General features: G+C 39.8%; 1 protein-coding gene across 3 annotated transcripts in view; it reads right to left on the bottom strand.

Annotated features, from left to right (window-relative positions):
- dsh (Segment polarity protein dishevelled) overlaps window positions 1-21,066 on the bottom strand; it is a 512,259-nt gene that overhangs the window by 400,064 nt on the left and 91,129 nt on the right. For all 3 annotated transcript variants that reach the window (XM_090373973.1, XM_090373975.1, XM_090373972.1), the window contains exon 3: window positions 5,927-6,060. In XM_090373973.1, coding sequence (XP_090230099.1) covers window positions 5,927-6,060 — 134 coding nt within the window. The remainder of the gene's footprint in view (window positions 1-5,926; window positions 6,061-21,066) is intronic.

Raw genomic sequence — 21,066 nt, 5'->3', positions numbered from 1 at the left:
GCCGCTCAATGAAGGTCATGTTTTGAGAACTGCAAGAAAAAGTGAGATCATCGGCATAGAGGTATGAATTCACAGTGCTGGGCATATTTTTAGTCATATGGTTTATTCTTATTGCGAATAAGGTGGCACTGAGCACAGAGCCTTGTGGGACCCCTTCTTCTTGTATATATGTTTGAGAGAGAACTTGTCGGTATCGGACTTGAAAGGATCTGTGCAGAAGGAAATTCAATATGAAGTACGGTAAGTGGCCTCTCAGGTCAAGGGAATGCAGATCTCTCAGGATACCAAAACAGCATGTGGTGTCGAAGGCTTTTTCTACATGAAGGCATACCATGACGAGATGCTCATTTCGAATGAATGCATTCCTGATGTTTGTTTCCTCTTTGACCATGAGATCCAGGGCTGATCGATTTTTCCTGAAACCAAATTGATTGTCAGAAATTATATTTTTTGAGTCGAGAAACCAAGTAAGTTGACGGTGAATTATTTTTTCCAGGGTTTTGCTTAAGCAGTTGGTGAGAGAAATAGGTCTATAGTTTTCAGGAATGGAATGATCTTTTCCTGGTTTGGGAATTGCTATTATATAGGAGTGATGCCAGGAACTGGGGAAACAATGTTCAAGAAAGATGCGATTGAAAAAAAGTGAGCAGTGAAGAGACCGATTCTTTATCTAAGTGTTGGAGCATTATGTAGTAAATTCCGTCGGGGCCTGCAGCACTGTGTTTTGAGCTAGATATGGCTTCTTGAAGTTCAAGCATTGTAAGCGGCTGATTATAAGGTAAAGGACATTAACTCGTAGATCTGATTCAGTTTGGAAATTTCAACTAATACTTTGATCTTCTGGAATGATAGATCGTATGCTGTTGAAGCAGATAACTGTGAAAAAAACAGTCCCTAGGGCATTCGCTATATCTGTAGGAGAAGAAAGATCCTGCCCATTCCTGTTGAGAATTGGGGTGGATAACAGGGGAACTTTGCCACTTAGTTGTTTTATTTTCCGCCATATTATTCTTGAATCAGTATTTTTATTAATTGAGCTAGCAAATCGAATCCAAGATTCTCTTTTAGCTTTCTTCCTAATGTGACGGGCCTTGGCTCTGAGTCTCTTGTAGTTTATAAGATTGCTGGTGGCGAGATGTTTTCGAAACAGATTCCATGCTCGGTTTTTTTCTTTTTTTGCACCTTTGCACTCTTTGTTTCACCAATAGTTTATGGTTCTATGGGTTGTTGACTGTGATTGTGGAATCGCAGTGCATGCAGCAGCCAGTATTTGTCTCATGATGTGATCAGTAGCTCTGTCAATAGGACAGGTTTCGATGATCTGTTCATCAAAGGACACTCGGGAAGTGAATTTTGCCCAATCTGCTCTGTGAAATTTCCATTTTATGTAGTTTTGGGAAATTATGGAATGTCCTGTTTGAATCTTACATATTAGTGGAAAGTGATCACTATTTAGCGGGTTGTCGAGGGCCATCCACTCAATACTAGGGAAGAGGATTGGAGAGCATATGGAAAGGTCTATTGCAGAAGTTCTACCCGTAGAGAGATGGATGTAAGTTGGCAAGCCAGTATTTAGTATAGTCAGATTTTGTCTGTCAGCAAGCTGTTCGATAAGTTGTCCTCGTCCATCTGCATTGGGAGAACCCCACAATGGATGGTGTCCATTGAAGTCACCCAATAAACAGATAGGGGTTGGCAACTGCTGAATAAGATCTTCCAGTTCATGGATAGTATAGGAGTGATTGGGCGATAGGTAGATAGAGACAATTGTCAAAGTAATACCATTCACAATACGTGTTGCAACAGCTTCGATGGAGGTTTGTAAAGGAATTAATCTGCATGGTACTCGTGAGTCTATGAGTATGGCTACCCCTCCGTGAGCATTATTTGTAGCAGTTCTGTCTTTTCTAAAGAGTGCATAATTCTTAACTGAGAGTGATACATGCCGTGTTAAATTTGTCTCTTGTAGGCAGATGCCTACGGGATGGTAACGATCAATTAACTCGTGGATATCATCAATGTTACTGTGAATTCCTCTACAGTTGCACTGTATGATTTGGTGCATTATTTGGTTTTGTTACTTGAGGAAGATTGAGTCTTTTTCATTCCCAGGCTGTTTGTGGCGATCGAGTTTCATTTTCTCTTTTCATGGAAAGGTTGGGCGTCCGGTATCCATGACATCTTCTGCATGAAGATCTAGGATAGGTTCATTTGGGTCAGTATTGTTATCAGTGTCCATATTTACTGAAGTGATATTGTTTGTCTTCCTATTTGTAACTGAGTCGGTTTTTGACTTTGAAATATCTGATGGTCTATATGGGGTTACTGGTGGGACTGTGACAGGGGTGTTGTTGGCTCTGTCTACTACCTTCTGCTCTTTTGGAGTCTGTTTCATTGATGGTGACAGTATAGATTGGGCCCAATCTGCAATCGATATGGTTGGGGGAATTGATACTTCAGTGTGTTGCTGTTGTTCGGTATTTTTGCATTGCTGCTGCATATGTGTTCTTAGGTGTGTTAATAAGCATAATTTGCTTTCTTGCCTCTTGGTATGTGACTTTTTGTTCTACCCTGTACTTTTGGATTTTTTTTTTCAGTTTTCCAGAGGTCGCATGATTTGGAGTAGGCTGGATGCATGCCTTTGCAATTCAGACAGTGTGGTGTTTTGGCGTCACAGTCTGTTTGCGAATGTTCTTCCTCGACAAGCAGATCCGGAATGTTCCGGATCTGCTTGTCGAGGAGATCCAGCAGACTGGATCTCCTCGACAAGCCATTTGTGCGTGACCAAATTTTTGGCACTTGTGGCATCTTATAGGATTCGGGATAAAGGGTTGTACTCGGCAGTTGAGATAGCCGGCTTTGACAATGGATGGCAAGATAGGTGTTCCGAATGTCAGGATGATGTTGCGGGTGGGAACAAGTTCTCCATCTTTCCTGATCATGATGCATTTGGCTTGTATCACTTTCTGATGTTTAAGTTCTTGGGCCAGTTCATCTTCTGTTACATTTATCAGATCCCACTCTGCAATTACTCCCTTGGAAGTATTTAGTGTTGAATGAGGGGTAACTTGAATGGGTAGTCTGCCAAATATCGTTAGTTTCAACAGTCTCTCAGAATGTGCATGACTCACTGTTTCCACCAAGAGGTCTCCAGATCTGAGTTTTCTCACCATTTTGGGAGAGCCCGCCACATTTTCCAAACATTTCTGTATAAGAAATGGTGAGAGAGTGCTCATAGATTTGTCCGACAGACTATGTAAGATAAGGAATGATGGGCATTCCTGTTGGTCTGTGTCTGTACGCAGTCGTTTAGACTTTGTTACATCGTGAGAAATTTCATGGTCAGCATTGTTAACTGTACTGGATGAGCGCCTAGGCTGCTCAAGCTCTGGATAATTGTCGTAGTCCATGTCAGGCTCCTTTTTGCCCTGGGAGTTTGACTTTCCCTCCCAAGTTTCCGGCCCCGTCACCGGGAGGCAGGAGCAGTGCCGCAAGGAGGCCAAGCAGTTAGATAAGTTAGTTGGTTAGTAAAATAGAGTAATATATGTTATGAAAAAGAAAGGCTAGTTTTCTTCCTTGTTCTTACTTGTGATTTTTCAAGTATAGAACTGAATTATAAATGAACTTCTAGTAAAACTTGAACATTGATGAACTTTTATCAATGGGAAAGATCGCTATATATTCGCACTTTGAACGCTTGACCTCGAATTCGCTTGGCACCTGGGGCCACTGTTTAATTGAATTCAAATTCAATTCACGAACATGATCACAATGACCGGCGCTTAACAATGGTGACTCCATCGTAACGTGATTTGATTGTACAGTGAACCAATTGTAAAGGGGGGGGAGACATTGTATTTTTAACTATTTACATGAAACTTCGGATAATTGGGGCAGCCGCTTAATCGGGCCAAAATGCACTAGTCCCGATGTGTCCCAAATAACCGGAATCGACTGTATTTGGATCTTAGAAAGGCTTTTGATACTGTTGCACATGGAAGACTGCTGAACAAATTGGAGCAATGTGGCACTGGAGGCAAACTGCTGCTATGGATAACGGGGTGGTTGAGGTGGAGAAGACAGAGAGTGGTAATCAATGGACACTGCTCATAGTGGACTAATGTTACTAATGGAGTCCCTCAGGGTCCATTTTTGTTTTCTGTATTTATAAATGATATTGATGATGGTATATCAAGCTTAATGTCCAAGTTTGCAGATGATACGAAGGTTGGCAGGGTTGTTAAGGACACTAATGACAGTACGCTACTGCAACAGGATCTAGAAAAGTTGAGCAGATGGGCTGAGAGGTGGCAAATAAAGTTTAACATCGACAAATTTAAAGTACTACACATGGGAAGCAGTAACCCCAGAGTAACGTATCAACTCTGTGGTACTACACTGACAGTGATAGAGAATGAAAAGGATCTGGGGGTAATTGTGCAGGCAGATATGAAGTTTTCTGAGTAGTGCAGACGGTCTGCAAGAGTAGCTCATGGTGTCTTGTCAATGATATACAAGAATTGTTCTAGCAGGAATAAGGAGATGATTATCCCCTTGTACAAGGCAATGGTCCGGCCACACCTTGAGTACTGTATACAGGTCTGGAGGCCTCATTTTAAGAAGGATGTAGAGCTGTTGGAATGAGTACAGAGAAGGGCAACAAGATTAGTGAATGGAACAAAGGGTTGCTCTGATGAAGAAAGGCTTAAGTTTTGCGAGTTACAGTGTCTGGAGACTAGGCACATGCGAGGTGATCTGATTGAGGTGTATAAAGCCTTGAATGGTTTGGGCATGCTCAATGCTGGTGGGATTCTTCCTCTTGCTCAGAATAATCACCGGAGAGGACATAAATTCGAATTGAGGAAAGACAGTTGAAGGATAGATGTACGGAAGTTTGCCTTTAGCCAGCGGGTAGTTGGTTGGTGGAACAGACTTCCATCCTTTGTTGTGGAAGTTGATAGCCTAAATAAATTTAAGGCTGAGCTGGACAGGTATTTGGAACGAACGGAGGGGTGAAATGGGATTTTTTTTTTTTTTTTTTTTTTTGGCTGATGCTGCATAAGCTTGCTTTCTTGCATCATATGCCTCTACTAATGCTGATTCCTTTTTGCATGTTTTACTGGATTTATTCCCCCCCCCCCATACACTGCTTGTTTACCCTCAATACATTATTCAAGATTCCACAGGAAAGTTCCTACTTGAGGTCATCTGCTATCTCATGACATTCCAGTAAGGATTGACAGTGTGTAATAGCAGTGGCTTAGAGTTTTTAACAAATAACAGATTTACCTCATTTGGTGATGTTATTTTATGAACAATAATATTGGTAATTTTAGGCTAACACATGGATAACAATGTTATTTCCAAATCCGAACATAAGCCCAAGCCTTCTGCCATCACAGTGGCCCAAGACATAAATATAATGTAAAGAAACACTATCTAATTAAAACTGAAATCACACTACAGATTACATTCACAGTATATACTGTACTCTGTGCTAAAGGTGAAAATTGGCTTCAAAAATGTCACAAGTGACATTTTTGAAGTCAATGTCAAGAAACACCAGTGCAGAACTTGGGAATTCAATATTTCTATAATATGAGAGATGTTAAAAGATATGGATATTCAAGCTCAAATAAATTTAGAGCTAAAATATTCAGGTGTATGGAAGCTATAGTGGCAACAGTCTCATTCTATATAGCTAAAAAGCAAAAGGTTTTTGTCACTTTTGTGCTTTTTTTTTATATAGCTGTTATGTCTGAAGAATTCTCTCTCTCTCTCTCTTTTTTTTTAAACTGAATAGAAATAACTCACAGAATTAAAGTGAAGTAATTTTAAACAGTTATTTCATGAAGTTTGTACAAAATTTTTTATGAAAAATAACATTAAAATGCAGAGAGGAAGGACTATTTCTACATAAACTTACTGGAAGGATGGGGGTCTGCTATCTCCTATGCCCACTGTTCTTTCTAGAGGGAGTCTCAGTTCTGATCTTTGTGACATGGTTTCTGTACACTGGGATGTACTATCAGATAAGCTACTTCCTTCTGCTGTTACCAGCTTTTGATAAAAGATAAAAATATTTTCATTATTTTAATCAATTATTTAATTTATTTGGACAATAATAGACATACATCTTGTTTAACAAAGTAATATGGTTCTACATGGCAATAAAAAGTTTCAAGTTTAATTAACTAAAATTTTATATTGAATTTTTTTTTTTTTAATTTAGCTTTTTATTTAAACAGAAAACCCATTAAGAACTGGTCTTCAGAGATTTCTGGATATTCTTAAAGATTTGTGCGGGGAAATGGATAGATGGGATGTGCATATCATGGCCAACAAGGGCTCAACTACTCTACAACTGATGTGATATTTAGGTAACTTATATATGTCGATAATCTCCTTTCACTGACATCACAATATGGCCTAAGTAGCCCTTGTGCCAGAAATCCCCCCCCCCCCCCATCCACTGACAGAAAACTGAAACCAAAATTTGTCATACCATACACTAGTATTTTTCTTTTTGGCAAACTTTGCACTGAACAAACAATGAACACTCTTAAAATATATATATCAGCAATCACCATTGCTGGTATATATATATATTCATATGGCAATCACCAAGCCATTCTCAAAGGGTGAATAAATAGGCTTATTATAGTTAATTCTAACAGAACTCAATCATGTAAAAAATCTGTGCCCTTTCGACAATATACTTGTAAATATCTCAATGTTGAATAATCTCTGATATGGGACTTATCAACCTTTTATAAGTGGCATACCAAATTCACTTGTATAGAACTGTACTTGACAGTAATAAATTTTAAAATTCAAAGGGTCCATATAGATAACAATCAACTGAATGAAATGGACTTTTGAAATAAACAGCTGGGATTTACATGGAAAAATGATTGCAGTAACTCAGCAGGCAACAGTGTTCTATGATTGGTTCTTAAGTATAAAAAGGTGAGAATGTACCTATAGTTTGTATGTAGCAAACAATATACATATGAAATGAGGCAAGTGGTGTGTTCATAGCTTATTCTGGCTATTCAGAGGCCAGCTAAAACATAATTGGCAAATTTTCTGAGTATCCCCATGATTGTACTGTTGTGATTTAGCATTAGCATTAGTAGAGGCAATTGATGCAAGAAAGCAAGCTTATGCAGCATCAGCCAAAAAAAAAAAAAAAAAAACCCACTTCCACTTCACCCCTCTGTTCGTTCAAAATGCCTGTCCAGCTGAGCCTTAAACTTATTTAGGCTATCAACCTCCACCACAAGGGATGGCAGTCTGTTCCACCAACCAACCACCCGCTGGCTAAAGGCAAATTTCCGCACGTCTATCCTACATCTGTCTTTCCTCAATTTGAATTTATGCCCTCTCAGGTGATTTTTCTGAGCTAGAGGAAGAATCATATCAGCATTGAGCATGCTTAAACCATTCAAGGCTTTATACACCTCTATCAGATCACCTCGCTGGTGCCTAGTCTCCAGACACTGTAATTTGCAAAACTTAAGCCTTTCTTCGTAAGAGCACCCCTTTGTTCCATTCACTAATCTTGTTGCCCTTCTCTGTACTCGTTCCAGCAGCTCTACATCCTTCTTGAAATGAGGCCTCCAGACCTGTATACAGTACTCTAGGTGTGGCCTGACCATTGCCTTATACAATGGAATAATCACCTCCTTATCCCTGCTGGAAAAATTCCTGTATATCATTGACAATACTCCATGAGCTACTCTTGCAGCCCGTCTGCACTGCTCAGAGAACTTCATATCTGCCTGCACAATCACCCCCAAGTCCCTTTCATTCTCTACCACTGTCAGTGTAGTACCACAGAGTTGATACGTTGCTCTGGGGTTGCTGTTTCCCATGTGTAGTACTTTACATTTGTCAATGTTAAACTTCATTTGCCACCTCTCAGCCCATCTGCTCAACCTTTCCAGATCCTGTTGCAGCAGCATAGTGTCAGTAGTGTCCTTGACAACCCTGCCAACCTTTGTATCATCTGCAAACTTGGACATTAAGCTTGATATACCATCATCAATATCATTTATAAATACAGAAAACAACAATGGACCCAACACTGAGCCCTGAGGGACTCCACTAATAACATTAGTCCACGATGAGCAGTGTCCATTGATTACCACTCTCTGTCTTCTCCCCCTCAACCACCCCTTTATCCATAGCAGCAATTTGCCTCCAATGTCACACTGCTCCAATTTGTGTAGCAGTCTTCCATGTGCAACAGTATCAAAAGCCTTTCTAAGATCCAAGTATATAATATCAAAGTTATTCCCTGCATCCAGTTCTTTTGTGACTGCATCATAGTATCCAATCAAGTTGGTCAGGCAAGACTTCCCCTTAACAAAACCATGCTGTGTCTGAGCTATAACTGAAGTCTTGTCTAAATGATCCTGCAGTGCTTCTTTAACCAGTGCCTCCATTAATTTTCCTGGAACAGAAGTTAAGCTCACAGGTCTATAATTACTTGTGTCAGCCTTTGATCCTCCTTTGTGAATTGGGGTCACATTTGCACATTTCCAGTCTATGGGTACCTCCCCTGAGTCCAAGGAAGCTCTCATAATTATGGCTAAGGGTTTGCTTACTTCCTTTGCTGCCTCCTTTAATATAACTGGATAGATCCCATCCACCCCGGGTGCCTTTCTTGTGTTTATCTTCAACAGTTTCTCCTCCACTTTACTCCCAGTTATTTCAAGATTCTGTAGCTTACTGCTAGAGTTGAATACACCTCTGGCATTCCCTTTGCTGAATAACTCCTCATGTGTGAATGTCGATGCAAAATATTCATTTAGTTTGTTAGCTACCTGAGCAGGATCATCAACAGTTGACCCATCAATATCAAGTGGACCAATCTGATTCATCCCCTTCCTTCTAGAGTTTACATAAGTAAAGAACTCTTTGCTGTTTTTCTTTGCATCCCTTGCCAAGGATTTCTCGTAATCTGCCTTCGCCTGCCTAACCTCCTTTGTAACTTGGTTGCATATCAACTTGTATCTATCATAGGCTTCTGTGTCATGTGTTAATTTGTAAGTATCCCATGCATTTTTCTTCTCTGCCATATGCCTCATTAGTTCATCTGACATCCATTTTGGCCTAAACCTTGAACAATATTTCTTAGTTGGTATGTAAAGCCTAGTAGCTTCCAAGATAAGTTCTTTGAATGCTTCCCATTTTGAATTTGCTGTTGGTAACATCATCAGTTGGTCCCACTGTATAGAATTCAAATACTGTCTCAGTCCATCGTAGTCGCCTTTACGGAAGCAATAACCCTTCCCTTTACCCCTAATGGTAGTTACCTCTTTGAGTAAATCCCACTTCAGCACACTGTGATCACTGCCACCTAGTGGTTCATTTATCTGCAGATTCTTAATGCATGAAGAATCACTGCTGATAATCAAATCAAGAGTATTACTCCCTCTAGTTGCCTCCTGAACATGCTGATGTAGAAAACAATCATCCAATAAATCCACAAAAGCTCTGCTAGTGCGTGAGTAACCAGCCCCCAAATTCCAGTCAATATCTGGGAAATTAAAATCTCCCATTATAAGACTCTCTGATTTACTGGCCCACTCTATTTCCCTGTACAGTTCCTTATTATACTCATCAGAGTCATTAGGCCTATAGCACACTCCTACTCTCAATTTTGATCTCCCAATGCTTATGTCACACCAAACTGACTCAACACTGCACTGTCCAGCGATGTCGACTGGCTTCACTTCCTTGGTTTTTATGTGTTTCTTAACTAATAGCATAACCCCTCCCCCCTTCCTATCCTGTCTATCCTTTCTGTAGACGTTGTACTCCCCAAATTGCAGTTCTGCATCCCTTATATCTGTGTGACACCACGTCTCTGATATCCCAACAATATCTGCCTTTGATGTTTTGAGCAATACCTCAAATTCATCAAATTTATTTACTAAACTCCTAGCATTGGTGTACACGCAAGTATACCTGCACCTGTTTCTATTCTTAGCTACCCTAACACAACCCATGTGTTTACTTGTACTGCAATGGCTCCCAGCAGTCTCTGAAATACCATGCATCTTGTTTTTCAGGCTTCTGCTCATTCTAATAGAAGCAGTGCAAGAATCTCTTTCACCTCTGCCAGTGGCTACTGTCAATCTATTGGTCTTTGTCTCCCCCCAAGCTAGCAGTTTTCCGACCCACCTAACACTGCCTCGATAGCATCAGCAAATATTCTTGCACCCTTTTTTTTTTAGGAAAAAATTTAATTAGGAAAGAGCTGCACATATAGCAGAATTTGGGGGATAATTTTTACACTTTTGAGGCTCTAGTAATACACCCGATCTAACATGAAACAATTTATAATCAAATAATTAAATTATGAAATATACAAAGATATACACACAATTTATGTGGACAGCAGCCACATAAATTGCACCACCCGCTTGATGTTTAATATTTCCTTAAAAACCATCTATAGATAAAATTATTTCATTATCTCAAGACACTTTTACATCAACCTGTAAAACTAGTGTGACATTTGATCATCATTCTATAATATTACATCATGTTGTTTACAAAATCAACATTTTCTGCTCTCTGTGTTTACTTCCTATTCCACAGCAGTATGGCATACACTCAGTTAATGCCAATGAAAAAAATGTATAATTACTGCTATTGATAGGGAGGGCTTTTCTAGTTGACATAATGCTGCAAAAGTTAGCTATATAAAGCTTACTATGTCAAAGTTACTTAAAAATATGTGTGTGTGGGGGGGGATATGGTTGTTTATTGGGGCATTAGCTGCTATGGCTATAGTGCACCTATTCGTAGGAATATTAAAAAATATAATTAAAAATGAAGCCAGTTCAATTTAATTTCAGTTCTGAAACCTATTCATAAAAGACTACGCACTCCAATTTGATTCAAAAAGCAGAAAAGTTCATTAATTTGTTGTTGTTGTTGTTGTTATTGTTATTTTTGGCGCAAGGGCTGCTCAGGCCATATTGCGCCGATCTGCGATATGGACGATACTCATGATGACTGTTTTGCAAACAGTCAGAACTGATCATATAAGTTTATCCGTTTGATAAATGAGAAAAATTCTGTGAGATTGGCATTATTACCTATGATATGACAGAGGTTCAAAGATTCTTTAAGATTAGGAAGAAAACTGAATGAGAGTTGCCGGGCATGCGAGTATAAGGTGCATTCAACAAGAATGTGCTTCATTGTGAGTTGAGAATTGCAGTGTGTACACTGAGGAGGATCATTGCCTGTGAGGAGGAATAGGTGGGTAACGTGACTGTGACCAATTCTTGCTCTGGCTAGGATCACTTCTTCCTTTCTGTTTTCCCGGAAGCTAGAGGCCCATAATTGTGGATCTGGTTTTATTTGAAAGAGCTTATTATCTGGTTTATTTTGCCATATAAGTGTCCATTGTTCCTTACATATTCTTTGTATATTAGATTTGTAGTCAGCATATGGAACGAGAGCACATGATGACTCTGAATTAGAAGGATGTTTGGCTGCATAATCTGCACATTCATTTCCAGGTATCCCAGTGTGGCCTGGGATCCAGCAAAAGATAACTACAAGCTGGCGTTCCTGAGTGTGTATCAACATATCTCTTATAGTTTTTATTAAAGGATTCTTTGGTGAGGAGGTGTTTTGTAGGGTTATAAGTGCACTCTGCGAGTCCGTATATATTATACTCTTTTTGATGGACAGATGGAGAATATTTTGTAGGGCAAGCTTGATGGCAAATAACTCAGCTGTATAACTGCTGCATTCTGTGGGAAGTGATAGAGAGATGGTGTTAAAAGGGAAAATTGCTGCAGCACCTACTGCGCTATCAGACTTTGATCCATCGGTATATATTTTTGTAAAAAGAGGATAGTTCTCTGTGTGAGCAGTATGGAGTTGTTGTATATTGATATTTGCCAGGGAATGCTTCCCCCAGTTTAGGAAGTAATGGTCGCAGGATGGTATAGTATAGGCCCATGGGGCGACTGAACAGGTTGGATCTTGGAGGACTTTTTTCGAGATGGACATTCCAAGTTTCTGATAGTGCTTGTAATCTGATACCAGTAGGCTGAACAGCACTGGGTTTATTTCTATAAAAAATTTTAAACTGTGGGTCACTAAGTATAGGCCAAATTGGATGTGTAGGCATACTTCGAATTTTAGCTGCATAATTCAGAAGTAACACCTTTCTTCTGAGACAGAGTGGAACTTCATTGGCTTCAATATAAAGGCTTTGTACTGGCGATGTCCTAAAAGCTCCTGTAGCAATCCTGAGGGCAGAATGTTGAATAGGTGCAAGGGTGTAAGTAAGTACGCTTTCCCTGGCAGAGTCATAAACTGGGGCACCATAATCAAGACGAGACCTAATTAGAGTTCTATACAATTGAAGCAGGGTATAGCGATCTGCACCCCATGTTGTCGAAGAAAGAACTCTGAGTATATTCAATTTTTTCTGGCAAGTAGTCCGCAGATATTTGATATGTTCTAAGAAATTATGTTTAATATCAAAAATGAGGCCCAGGAGACAAATACTTTTCATGACTAATATAGGATGATTCGTTAAGTGAAGCTCTGGTTCAGGATGCATCTTTCGTTTGTTACAAAAATGAATGACACTGGATTTCTGATGTGATAGTCGGTATCCATTCTGTGTCATCCATAATTCAATACTGTTAAGAGAGGTTTGTAGTTGCCTTTCGATGAAGTTCATATTCTGTGAACTGCAGGAAACAGTCAGGTCATCGGCATAGAGATATGTGTTTACAGGGACGGGTATGCATTTGGTTATATTATTTATTCTTATTGCAAATAAGGTAGAACTCAGAACTGAGCCTTGTGGGACTCCTTCCTGTTGTATATAGATTTGCGAGAGGACTTGCCGATAGCGGACTTGAAAAGTTCTATTCTGAAGGAAGTTTTGTATGAAATATGGTAAGTGGCCTCTGAGGTCAAGGGAATGTAGATCTTTCAAGATGCCAAAACGCCAAGTGGTGTCAAAGGCCTTCTCTATGTCAAGGCATACCATAACGAGATGCTCGTTTCGGATAAACGCATTCCTGATGTTTGTTTCAGCTTTGACCATGAGATCCAGGGATGATCGATTTTTCCTGAAGCCAAATTGGCTATCAGATATTAAATGTTTGGAGTCAAGATACCAGGTCAGTCGGCAGTGTATAATTTTTTCCAGGGTTTTACCCAAGCAGCTGGTAAGAGAAATAGGTCTATAGTGGTGAGGGACAGAGTGATCTTTCCCTGGTTTGGGAATTGCCAGTACATAGGAGTGATGTCAGCATGTGGGGAATGAATGTTCAGTGAAAATACGATTGTAGAAAGTTAACAGCAAGGATAATGCTTTGTTATCTAAGTGTTTAAGCATTGTATAATACACTCCATCTGGACCAGCAGCACTGTTCTTTGAGGTATGTATACCTTCTTGAAGTTCAATCATAGTAAGGGGCCGATTATATGATAGACACGATTTGGTTTTGAAGTTCAATCGAGATTTTTCAGCTGAAGCTTTATTAATCTTCTGAAATGACTGGTCGTATGCGGTCGATGCAGACAGCTGTGAGAATACAGACCCTAAAGCATTTGCAATTTCTGCAGGAGTACACAGCTCCTGTCCATTCCAGTTGAAAATTGGGGAGGATGGAGGAGGAAATTTGCCATTTAATTGTTTTATTTTTCTCCATATTATTCTAGAATCTGTATTTTTATTAATTGAATTTGCAAATCGGATCCAGGAGTCTCTTTTTGCTTTTTTCCTGATATGGCGAGCCTTGGCTCTGAGTTTTTTATAATTTATAAGATTATTGGTAGTAGGATGTTTGCGGAATATATTCCAGGCTCGGTTTTTTTCTTTTTTGGCACTCCTACAATCCTCATTCCACCAATAATTTATGGATCTACGGGAGCTTGACTGTGACTGTGGAATGGCAATAGACGCAGCTGCTAGGATTTGTTTAGTGATATGGCTGGTGACTATGTCAATTGGACAAGATTCAATTATCTGATTACAAAGGATATGTGATAAGTATATTTTGCCCAATCACCCTTGGAAAATTTCCATTTCATGCAGTTTTCTGAAGTCACAGAGTGTGAAGTTTGAATTTTACAGATTAGTGGATAGTGATCACTGTTCAGTGGATCATCCAAAGCTGTGCACTCAATACAAGGAAAAAGGATTGGAGAGCATATAGATAGATCTATTGAGGACACAGTTCCTGTTTGGAGATGGATGCAAGTTGGTGAACCAGTATTTAGGATGGATAAATTCTGCCTGTCAATGAGCATTTCAATAAGCTGTCCCCGTCCATCTGCATTGGGAGAGCCCCACAATGGATGGTGTCCATTGAAGTCGCCCAATAAACAGAAAGGGGTTGGCAACTGCAGTATTAGATCTTCAAGTTCATGAATAGTGCAAGGCTGAGTGGGCGGTAGATAGATAGAAACAAGTGTTATAGTGACTCCAATTGCTATTCGCGCAGCAACCGCTTCAATAGAGGTTTGCAAAGGAATACGTCTGCAAGGGACTCGTGAATCTATGAGAATAGCAACCCCACCGTGAGCTTTATTTGTAACTGGTCTGTCTTCTCTGAAAAGAGAATAATTTTTGATCGAGAGAGATACCTTAGGAGTTAAATATGTCTCCTGTAAACAGATGCCAACTGGATTATGACGTTTAATTATTTCCTGGATGTCATCAATATTGCTACGCAAGCCTCTGCAATTCCACTAGACTATATTATTCATTGTTTAGATTTAGATGAGGGAGCTGAGTCTGTCTGTTTTTTAAAAGTCTGTTTACCGCGGTCAATTTTAATTTTATCTCTTTTTGAGAAAACTGGTCTCTTGTCTATTTCATCTTCCGGATGGATCTCCAGAATGGTTTCTGTTTCTTCCTGACTGGGGATTTCATCGGTATCCGTAAGGATGGAGTCAACTGGCTGTTTGCTAACGGGATCTGGTTTCTCTGTTTGAACGGATATTACAGGGGTTGCATGGACAGCAGGTGGTATGGTGATTGGCGTGTTGTTAGCCCTGCTTGATATATGTTGCTTTGATGATTGTGGTGCAGAAGAGAGCAAGGATCGAGCCCATTCAGCAATAGAGATGTTTAGTGGAATTGATGTGTCAGTTTGGATGGATACTGAATGAAATTTTTTAGAGGCTTCGGCATATGTACGTCTAGGCATCTGTATTTGCAGTTGCTTTCGTGCTTCTGGGAACGAGACTTTGTTTTCTATTTTATATTTCTGGATTTTTTTCTCGTATTTCCACTGTTCACAATTTTTGGAGAAGGCTGGATGGTTGCCTTTACAGTTGGGACAAAGAGAAGACTGGGCATTACAATCAGTTTGGGTATGCTCTTTCGATCCACAGTTTGGGCATACTGGGTCACCTCGACAGACTGTTTGTGAGTGTCCAAATTTCTGACACTTACAACATCTTATTGGGTTTGGAATGTATGGCCGTATGCGACAATGCAAATACCCTGCTTTCACTGACGAAGGTAGGTTTGGTGAGCTGAATGTTAGTATGATGCTCACAGTTGGAGTTAGCTCGCCATCTTTTTTCATCATGATTCTTTTGGCCTGTGTGACTTTCTGTTCCTGCAATTCCTGTACAATTTCCTCCTCTGAAACATTCATTAGGTCCCATTCTGAAATTATGCCTTTAGATGTATTTAGTGTGGCATGTGGGGACACCTTGACTTGAATTTCACCAAATGAATTGAGTCTAAGTAGAGACTCAGAGTGTTTAGAGCTTGTGGTCTCTACAAGCAAGTCGCCAGATTTTAGTCGCCTCACCATTTTCGGGGAACCAGCTACATTCTCAAGACATTTTTGAATTAGAAATGGCGATAGATTGCCTAAGGGCTGGTTTGTCAGTGAATGGAGAATCAGAAAACTCGGATGTTCAATTCGATGACCGTTTTCAGTCTCTTTGGATTGGTAGAGTCGATATCAGGTTGATGCAAATCCGTATTATTCAGATTTGCAGTCTTAATCGGGGGGAAGTTGTCATATTCCATGTTTTGCTCCTTTTGGCCCTGGGGTTTGCTTTACCTCCCAGGTTTCCGGCCCCGCCACGGGGAGGCAGGAGCAGTGCAACTAGGTGACCAAGCGGCTGAGTTATTTGGTTAGTACTGTTAGAAATAGAAACAGAAAGGTGGCTTCTCTTTCTGGGCCTTTGCCTACTTCTTGTAGTGCGAAAGTGCTGCAGTAATTTATAAATAAAGAAAACGGTAGTTGGAACGAAATATAATTTGTTCAGAGGCTCTTGGGATATAACGCTTTTTGGAACGCACAAAAATCACTTGGTCACGGAACGCTTGGCACCCGGGGCCCATTAATTTGTCTCCTCTCCAATAATATGATGTAATGTCAACTGTCCTCGAAGATCAGCCAGATTTTGAAGTATTAAAGTTCGATGTTATTGACAGTGTGGACAGTCAATCAGAATATGCTGAACTGTTAGATGTTCTAAGCAGTGTGGACACTAAGGAGGATCATTGCCCATTAGTAGATGGAGGTGAGTCAGATGGGTGTGTCCTATTCTCATCCGTGAGTACCACTTCCCGCCACACTGTCTGATTGCTCGAGTGCCAGAACGTGGGGCTTGTTTCAACTGAAAATGTTTGTTATTTGTTTGGTTATGCCATTGCTCTGTCACTGTGCATGGCATGCTGCTTGAATTAAGATATTATAATCAGGTGCTGGAATAGGGACAGAGATTAGGTCTAAAGTTGATGGATTTTTGGCAGATATATCAGCCAGTTCATTCCCTTTTATGCCTGAATGTGCTGAAATCCAGCAATCAAACGTAATAGAAAACTCCTGATTTTCATTAAAATATGGTGATTCTTTTGAGAGAGATTCTGCATTGCTCTAATTGAGCTGAGAGAGTCAGTGTAAACTATATATTTTGCAGTCAAAAATTTTCCAGAGCTAATTGTATTGCATACAGTTCTGCTGAAAATTCGTTCTACTCAGGTGGAAGGGAAGCTGATATGATAGCAGAGAGAAACACTGCTGCTGCTCCAACAGTTGAAAGAGATTTGGAACCATCCGTATATATATCAGCAAGAAGTCAGCACAGCTTTGAATATGGCTAGCATGAGGTTGTTGCACATTTAGAGTCAGTAGACTATTCTTTCCCCATTGAAGAAAATAAGTATCACAGGTCAGTTGAGGAAAGGGGGTCCATGGTGGACGAGAGTAATTCTTTATCTGCTGCCTATTGTGGAGAGGAACATTCCAATTCTGTGATATTTCAAGGAGCCGTAGGCCAGCTGGTCGTATTTTACTTGATTTATTTCTGTAGAGATTGAGTAGTGGTTGAATAAAAAGGTATGGCTGAATAGGATGCGAAGAGCAAGTCTGTATTTTGGCTGCATATTTCAGTGATAGCATTTTCCTGCAGAGATGCAGCGGGGGCTCACAAGCTTCAATGTATAGACTCTGAGTTAGAGATGTCCTATATGCACCAATTGCAATCCGCAGTGCATTATGTTGAATAGGATCCAGTCAGTGTAGTACACTTCTTCGGGCAGAATCATAAACTGAATGGGATCTAATCAGTGCTCTATATAAGAGCAGCAAAGTTTTCCGATCTGCTCCCCAAGACAGGGCAGATAAAGCTCTTAGCATGTTGATCTTTTTAAGACAGGTAGTATGTATTAATTTAACGTGCTCAAAGAAGTTTAGCTTACTGTCCAGGATTAGTCCCAAGAATTTCATATTGCTGGCAATCGGAATGGTGGAATTTGAAATCCGAAGTTCAGGATCTGGATGCAATTTGCGTTGACAGCAAAAGTGGATCGCAACTGTTTTCTGTGGGGAAAGACGATATCCATTGAGCTCAGCCCACTTTTGAACTTTATTGAGGGACATCTGCAATTGCCAATAGATATCATGTTCTGAGAATGGCAAGAAATAGAGAGATCGTCAGCATATTTGGGAGTTATTTTGTAATGGAATCAATTCTAAGGGCAAACAGTGTTTTTTTCCAACTTTCCATAACTCGCAATTTCTAGAATATACAGGATGATCTTCCCTGCAGTTACGGCAAACTGGAGATGTAGCAATACAGTCTGTTTGAGTGTGATCCTGGGATCCACATTTTGGGCATATTGTGTTTCCTCAACATGTTGCCTGAGAGTGTCCGAACTTCTGACACTTATAACACTGTATTGGATTTGGTATATACAGGCGGATGCGGCAATTTAGATAACCAGCTTTTACAGTACAGGAAGGCCTCGCATAACGCGAGTTCGATTAACGCAAATTTCAGTTAACGCTATTTGAAAAATTATACCACTTTTCACTTTACACGATGCAAATTTCCAGTTAACGCGATCTTTTTTTTTTTTTTTTAAGCGATAGTTGAAAAAGATTTGAATCGTGCGTTAAGCTTACCGCAAGTAGTGCGGTCAATAAACAAACGTTTGCCTGCTGCCCGCCTCGGTGTGTTCCATTGGAAGAAGACGTGTTACTTGTTTGTCTCCTGCTAATAAAGTCAATGCACACTTGCATAAAAATTCAAATTTTTAAATGAGCCAGATGAAAATGTTACCGTGAAGGAGATAACGGTAAAAGAATTAGATGAAATCTTTCAGATCGCATAGAACCTCAAACAAAAGGTTTGATGTTCTCTGCGATATTTATTTTGCCAGGGCCCAGAGAAGATTGTTGTCGGCTATCGGAAATTGATTGATGAAAAGAGAAAGTCAACACTGTTCAAATATTTCCGCAACAATCATTTCTTCATTGTGTATTTTATGTCAGAGGTTCCCAAACTTTCTCGGTTCACGGTGCTCTTAGTGTCTCAGTAATTTTTTCAAGGCGCACCCAGACCAAAAGAAATACCTAACAGTTCCGCTTAGTAGTTATGTCCAAACAACTTAATAAGAAATGTTGAAACTGTGAACTACCTCGAGCTAGTAGTTCGCATGGTGTCCGACAGATGTCAAGTATCGCTGTGTTTTCCTCGAAAATTTTAAATATTCCGCGGCGCGCAGTTTGAGAACCGCTGTTTTATGCAATAAACATTTGTTGTTGTTGTTGTGGGGGTTTCATGGCGCATAAGCAACTTTGGCTATAATGCGCCTATTCATTTATATTAAAGGAAAATGGAAAGAATCGTACTGTCTGAAATTTCCTTAATCAGAAAAGATTAAAAATTCTAATTTGCTTCAGAAAACGGAAGAATTCAGATATATTTGCCTTGTCACCTATCAAATTCTCTAGGGTTATTGGTTGTTGAAGGATAACCAGTGATTGCAGGGTTGAAATTCTGTCTTGTTTATAATAGGGGCAGTCAATGAGAAGGTGTTTAACACTCATATTTATATAGCAATGTTCACATTGTGGTGGATCATCTCCTGTGAGTAAATGAAGATGGGTCAGGTAAGTATGACCTATTCTTACTCTTGAAAGAATTACTTCTTCTCGTTTTGATGTCCGGACACTGGAGGGCCAGATTTTCGGAACCTGTTTAATCTGAAAGAGTTTGTTATTCGTTTGGGAATGCCATAGTGCTGTCCATTCTGTTAGGCATGCAGCATGAATCATTAGTGCATAGTCTGAGGCTGGGACAGGGATATTGGTTAAATCTAAGTTGGTTGGGTTTTTTGCAGCTTTATCAGCCTGTTCATTGCCTAAAATACCAGAATGTGCTGGTATCCAGCAGAAGGCGACCAGTTGGTGACGTTCTTTAATCTTTAGTAATAATTTTCTAATTTAAATTATAACGGTGAAATTTATCTGAGGAACTACACAAAGTGTTGATTGAGCTGAGGGAATCCGTGTAAACTACTGATTTTAATGAGCAGTCAGGAGGGAGATTTTTTAAAGCTAGTTTAATTGCGAATAACTCAGCTGAGAAGATACTGAATTCAGGAGGAAGGGCTGCTGATACAATTGTATTCAGAAACACTGCAGCTGCTCCAACTTTTGAATTTGATTTAGAGCCATCTGTGTATATTGGTAAAAAATCAATATATTTTTGAGTGTGAACAGCATGAACTTGTCTGATATTTGATGATTGCAAAATATTCTTTCCCCACTGACAGAGGTAAGTGTCACAGGTCGGTATAGGAGTTTGAACCCATGGTGGTTGGGTACAAGTGGCTACTTGTTGTACGGAATGGATGGATATATTGCAGAGGTTTATTATATGGGAGAAGGCTTGAAGTTTCAAAATTAATAGCATGCTTTTCTTTAGTGTTTTTAATTCTTTGGAATGAGGTAGTATAGGCTGATGTTGCTGAGATTTCTGCAAAAATATTGCCCAAAGCATTGGCTATATCTACAGGATTAGATATATCTTTCCCATTCCAGGAGAGGATTGGAGAATGTATGGTAGGAAACTTACCAGACAGCTGTCTAATTCTTTTCCATATTATTTTGGGATCAGTATTTCTGTGAAAACTGGATGCAAAACGGGTCCAGGATTCTTTCTTTGCTTGCTTTTGTATAAATCGTGCTTTTGCCCTTAATTTCTTATAATTAATGAGATTGACTGTGCTTGGGCACTGCCAAAACAAATTCCAGGCTTTATTTTTTGCTCTCTTTGCTGTGGTGCATTTGTCATTCCACCAGTAATTATAATGCTTTCGACCCGGCGGATTTGATAGTGGTATCGTGGCTTTAGCCACATTTAGAAGATGCGACGTGATGTATTCTGTCACATTATCAATATGCTGGAGGCGGATTTTTTCCTCATCAAGGTCGATTGATGACTGAAATTTTGCCCAGTCTGCTCGGACAAATTTCCACTTTCTGCAGGGTTGAAATGAAGGAGTCTTTGCTTTCAGAAAGTTGCATACTATTGTGAAGTGGTCACTGCCCATGGGATCGTTTATTACATACCACTCTATGGTTGGGACTAGTACTGGTGAATAAATTGAGAGATCTATTGCTGAGGTGTGTCCTGCTGGGAGCTGTACATGTGTCGGTGCACCTGTATTGAGTACAGTGAGATTTAGTGCCTCCAAAAAACTTTCAATTAGTAGACCTCATCTATCCAATTTAGGAGAGCCCAATA

Source organism: Mastigoproctus giganteus, chromosome 5 (assembly GCF_048544385.1).
Source record: "Mastigoproctus giganteus isolate SK-2022 chromosome 5, ASM4854438v1, whole genome shotgun sequence".
In the NCBI taxonomy this organism is placed as follows: domain Eukaryota; kingdom Metazoa; phylum Arthropoda; class Arachnida; order Uropygi; family Thelyphonidae; genus Mastigoproctus; species Mastigoproctus giganteus.
Note: the sequence above shows the minus strand (reverse complement) of the source record. Positions and strands in the feature narration are given on the sequence as shown.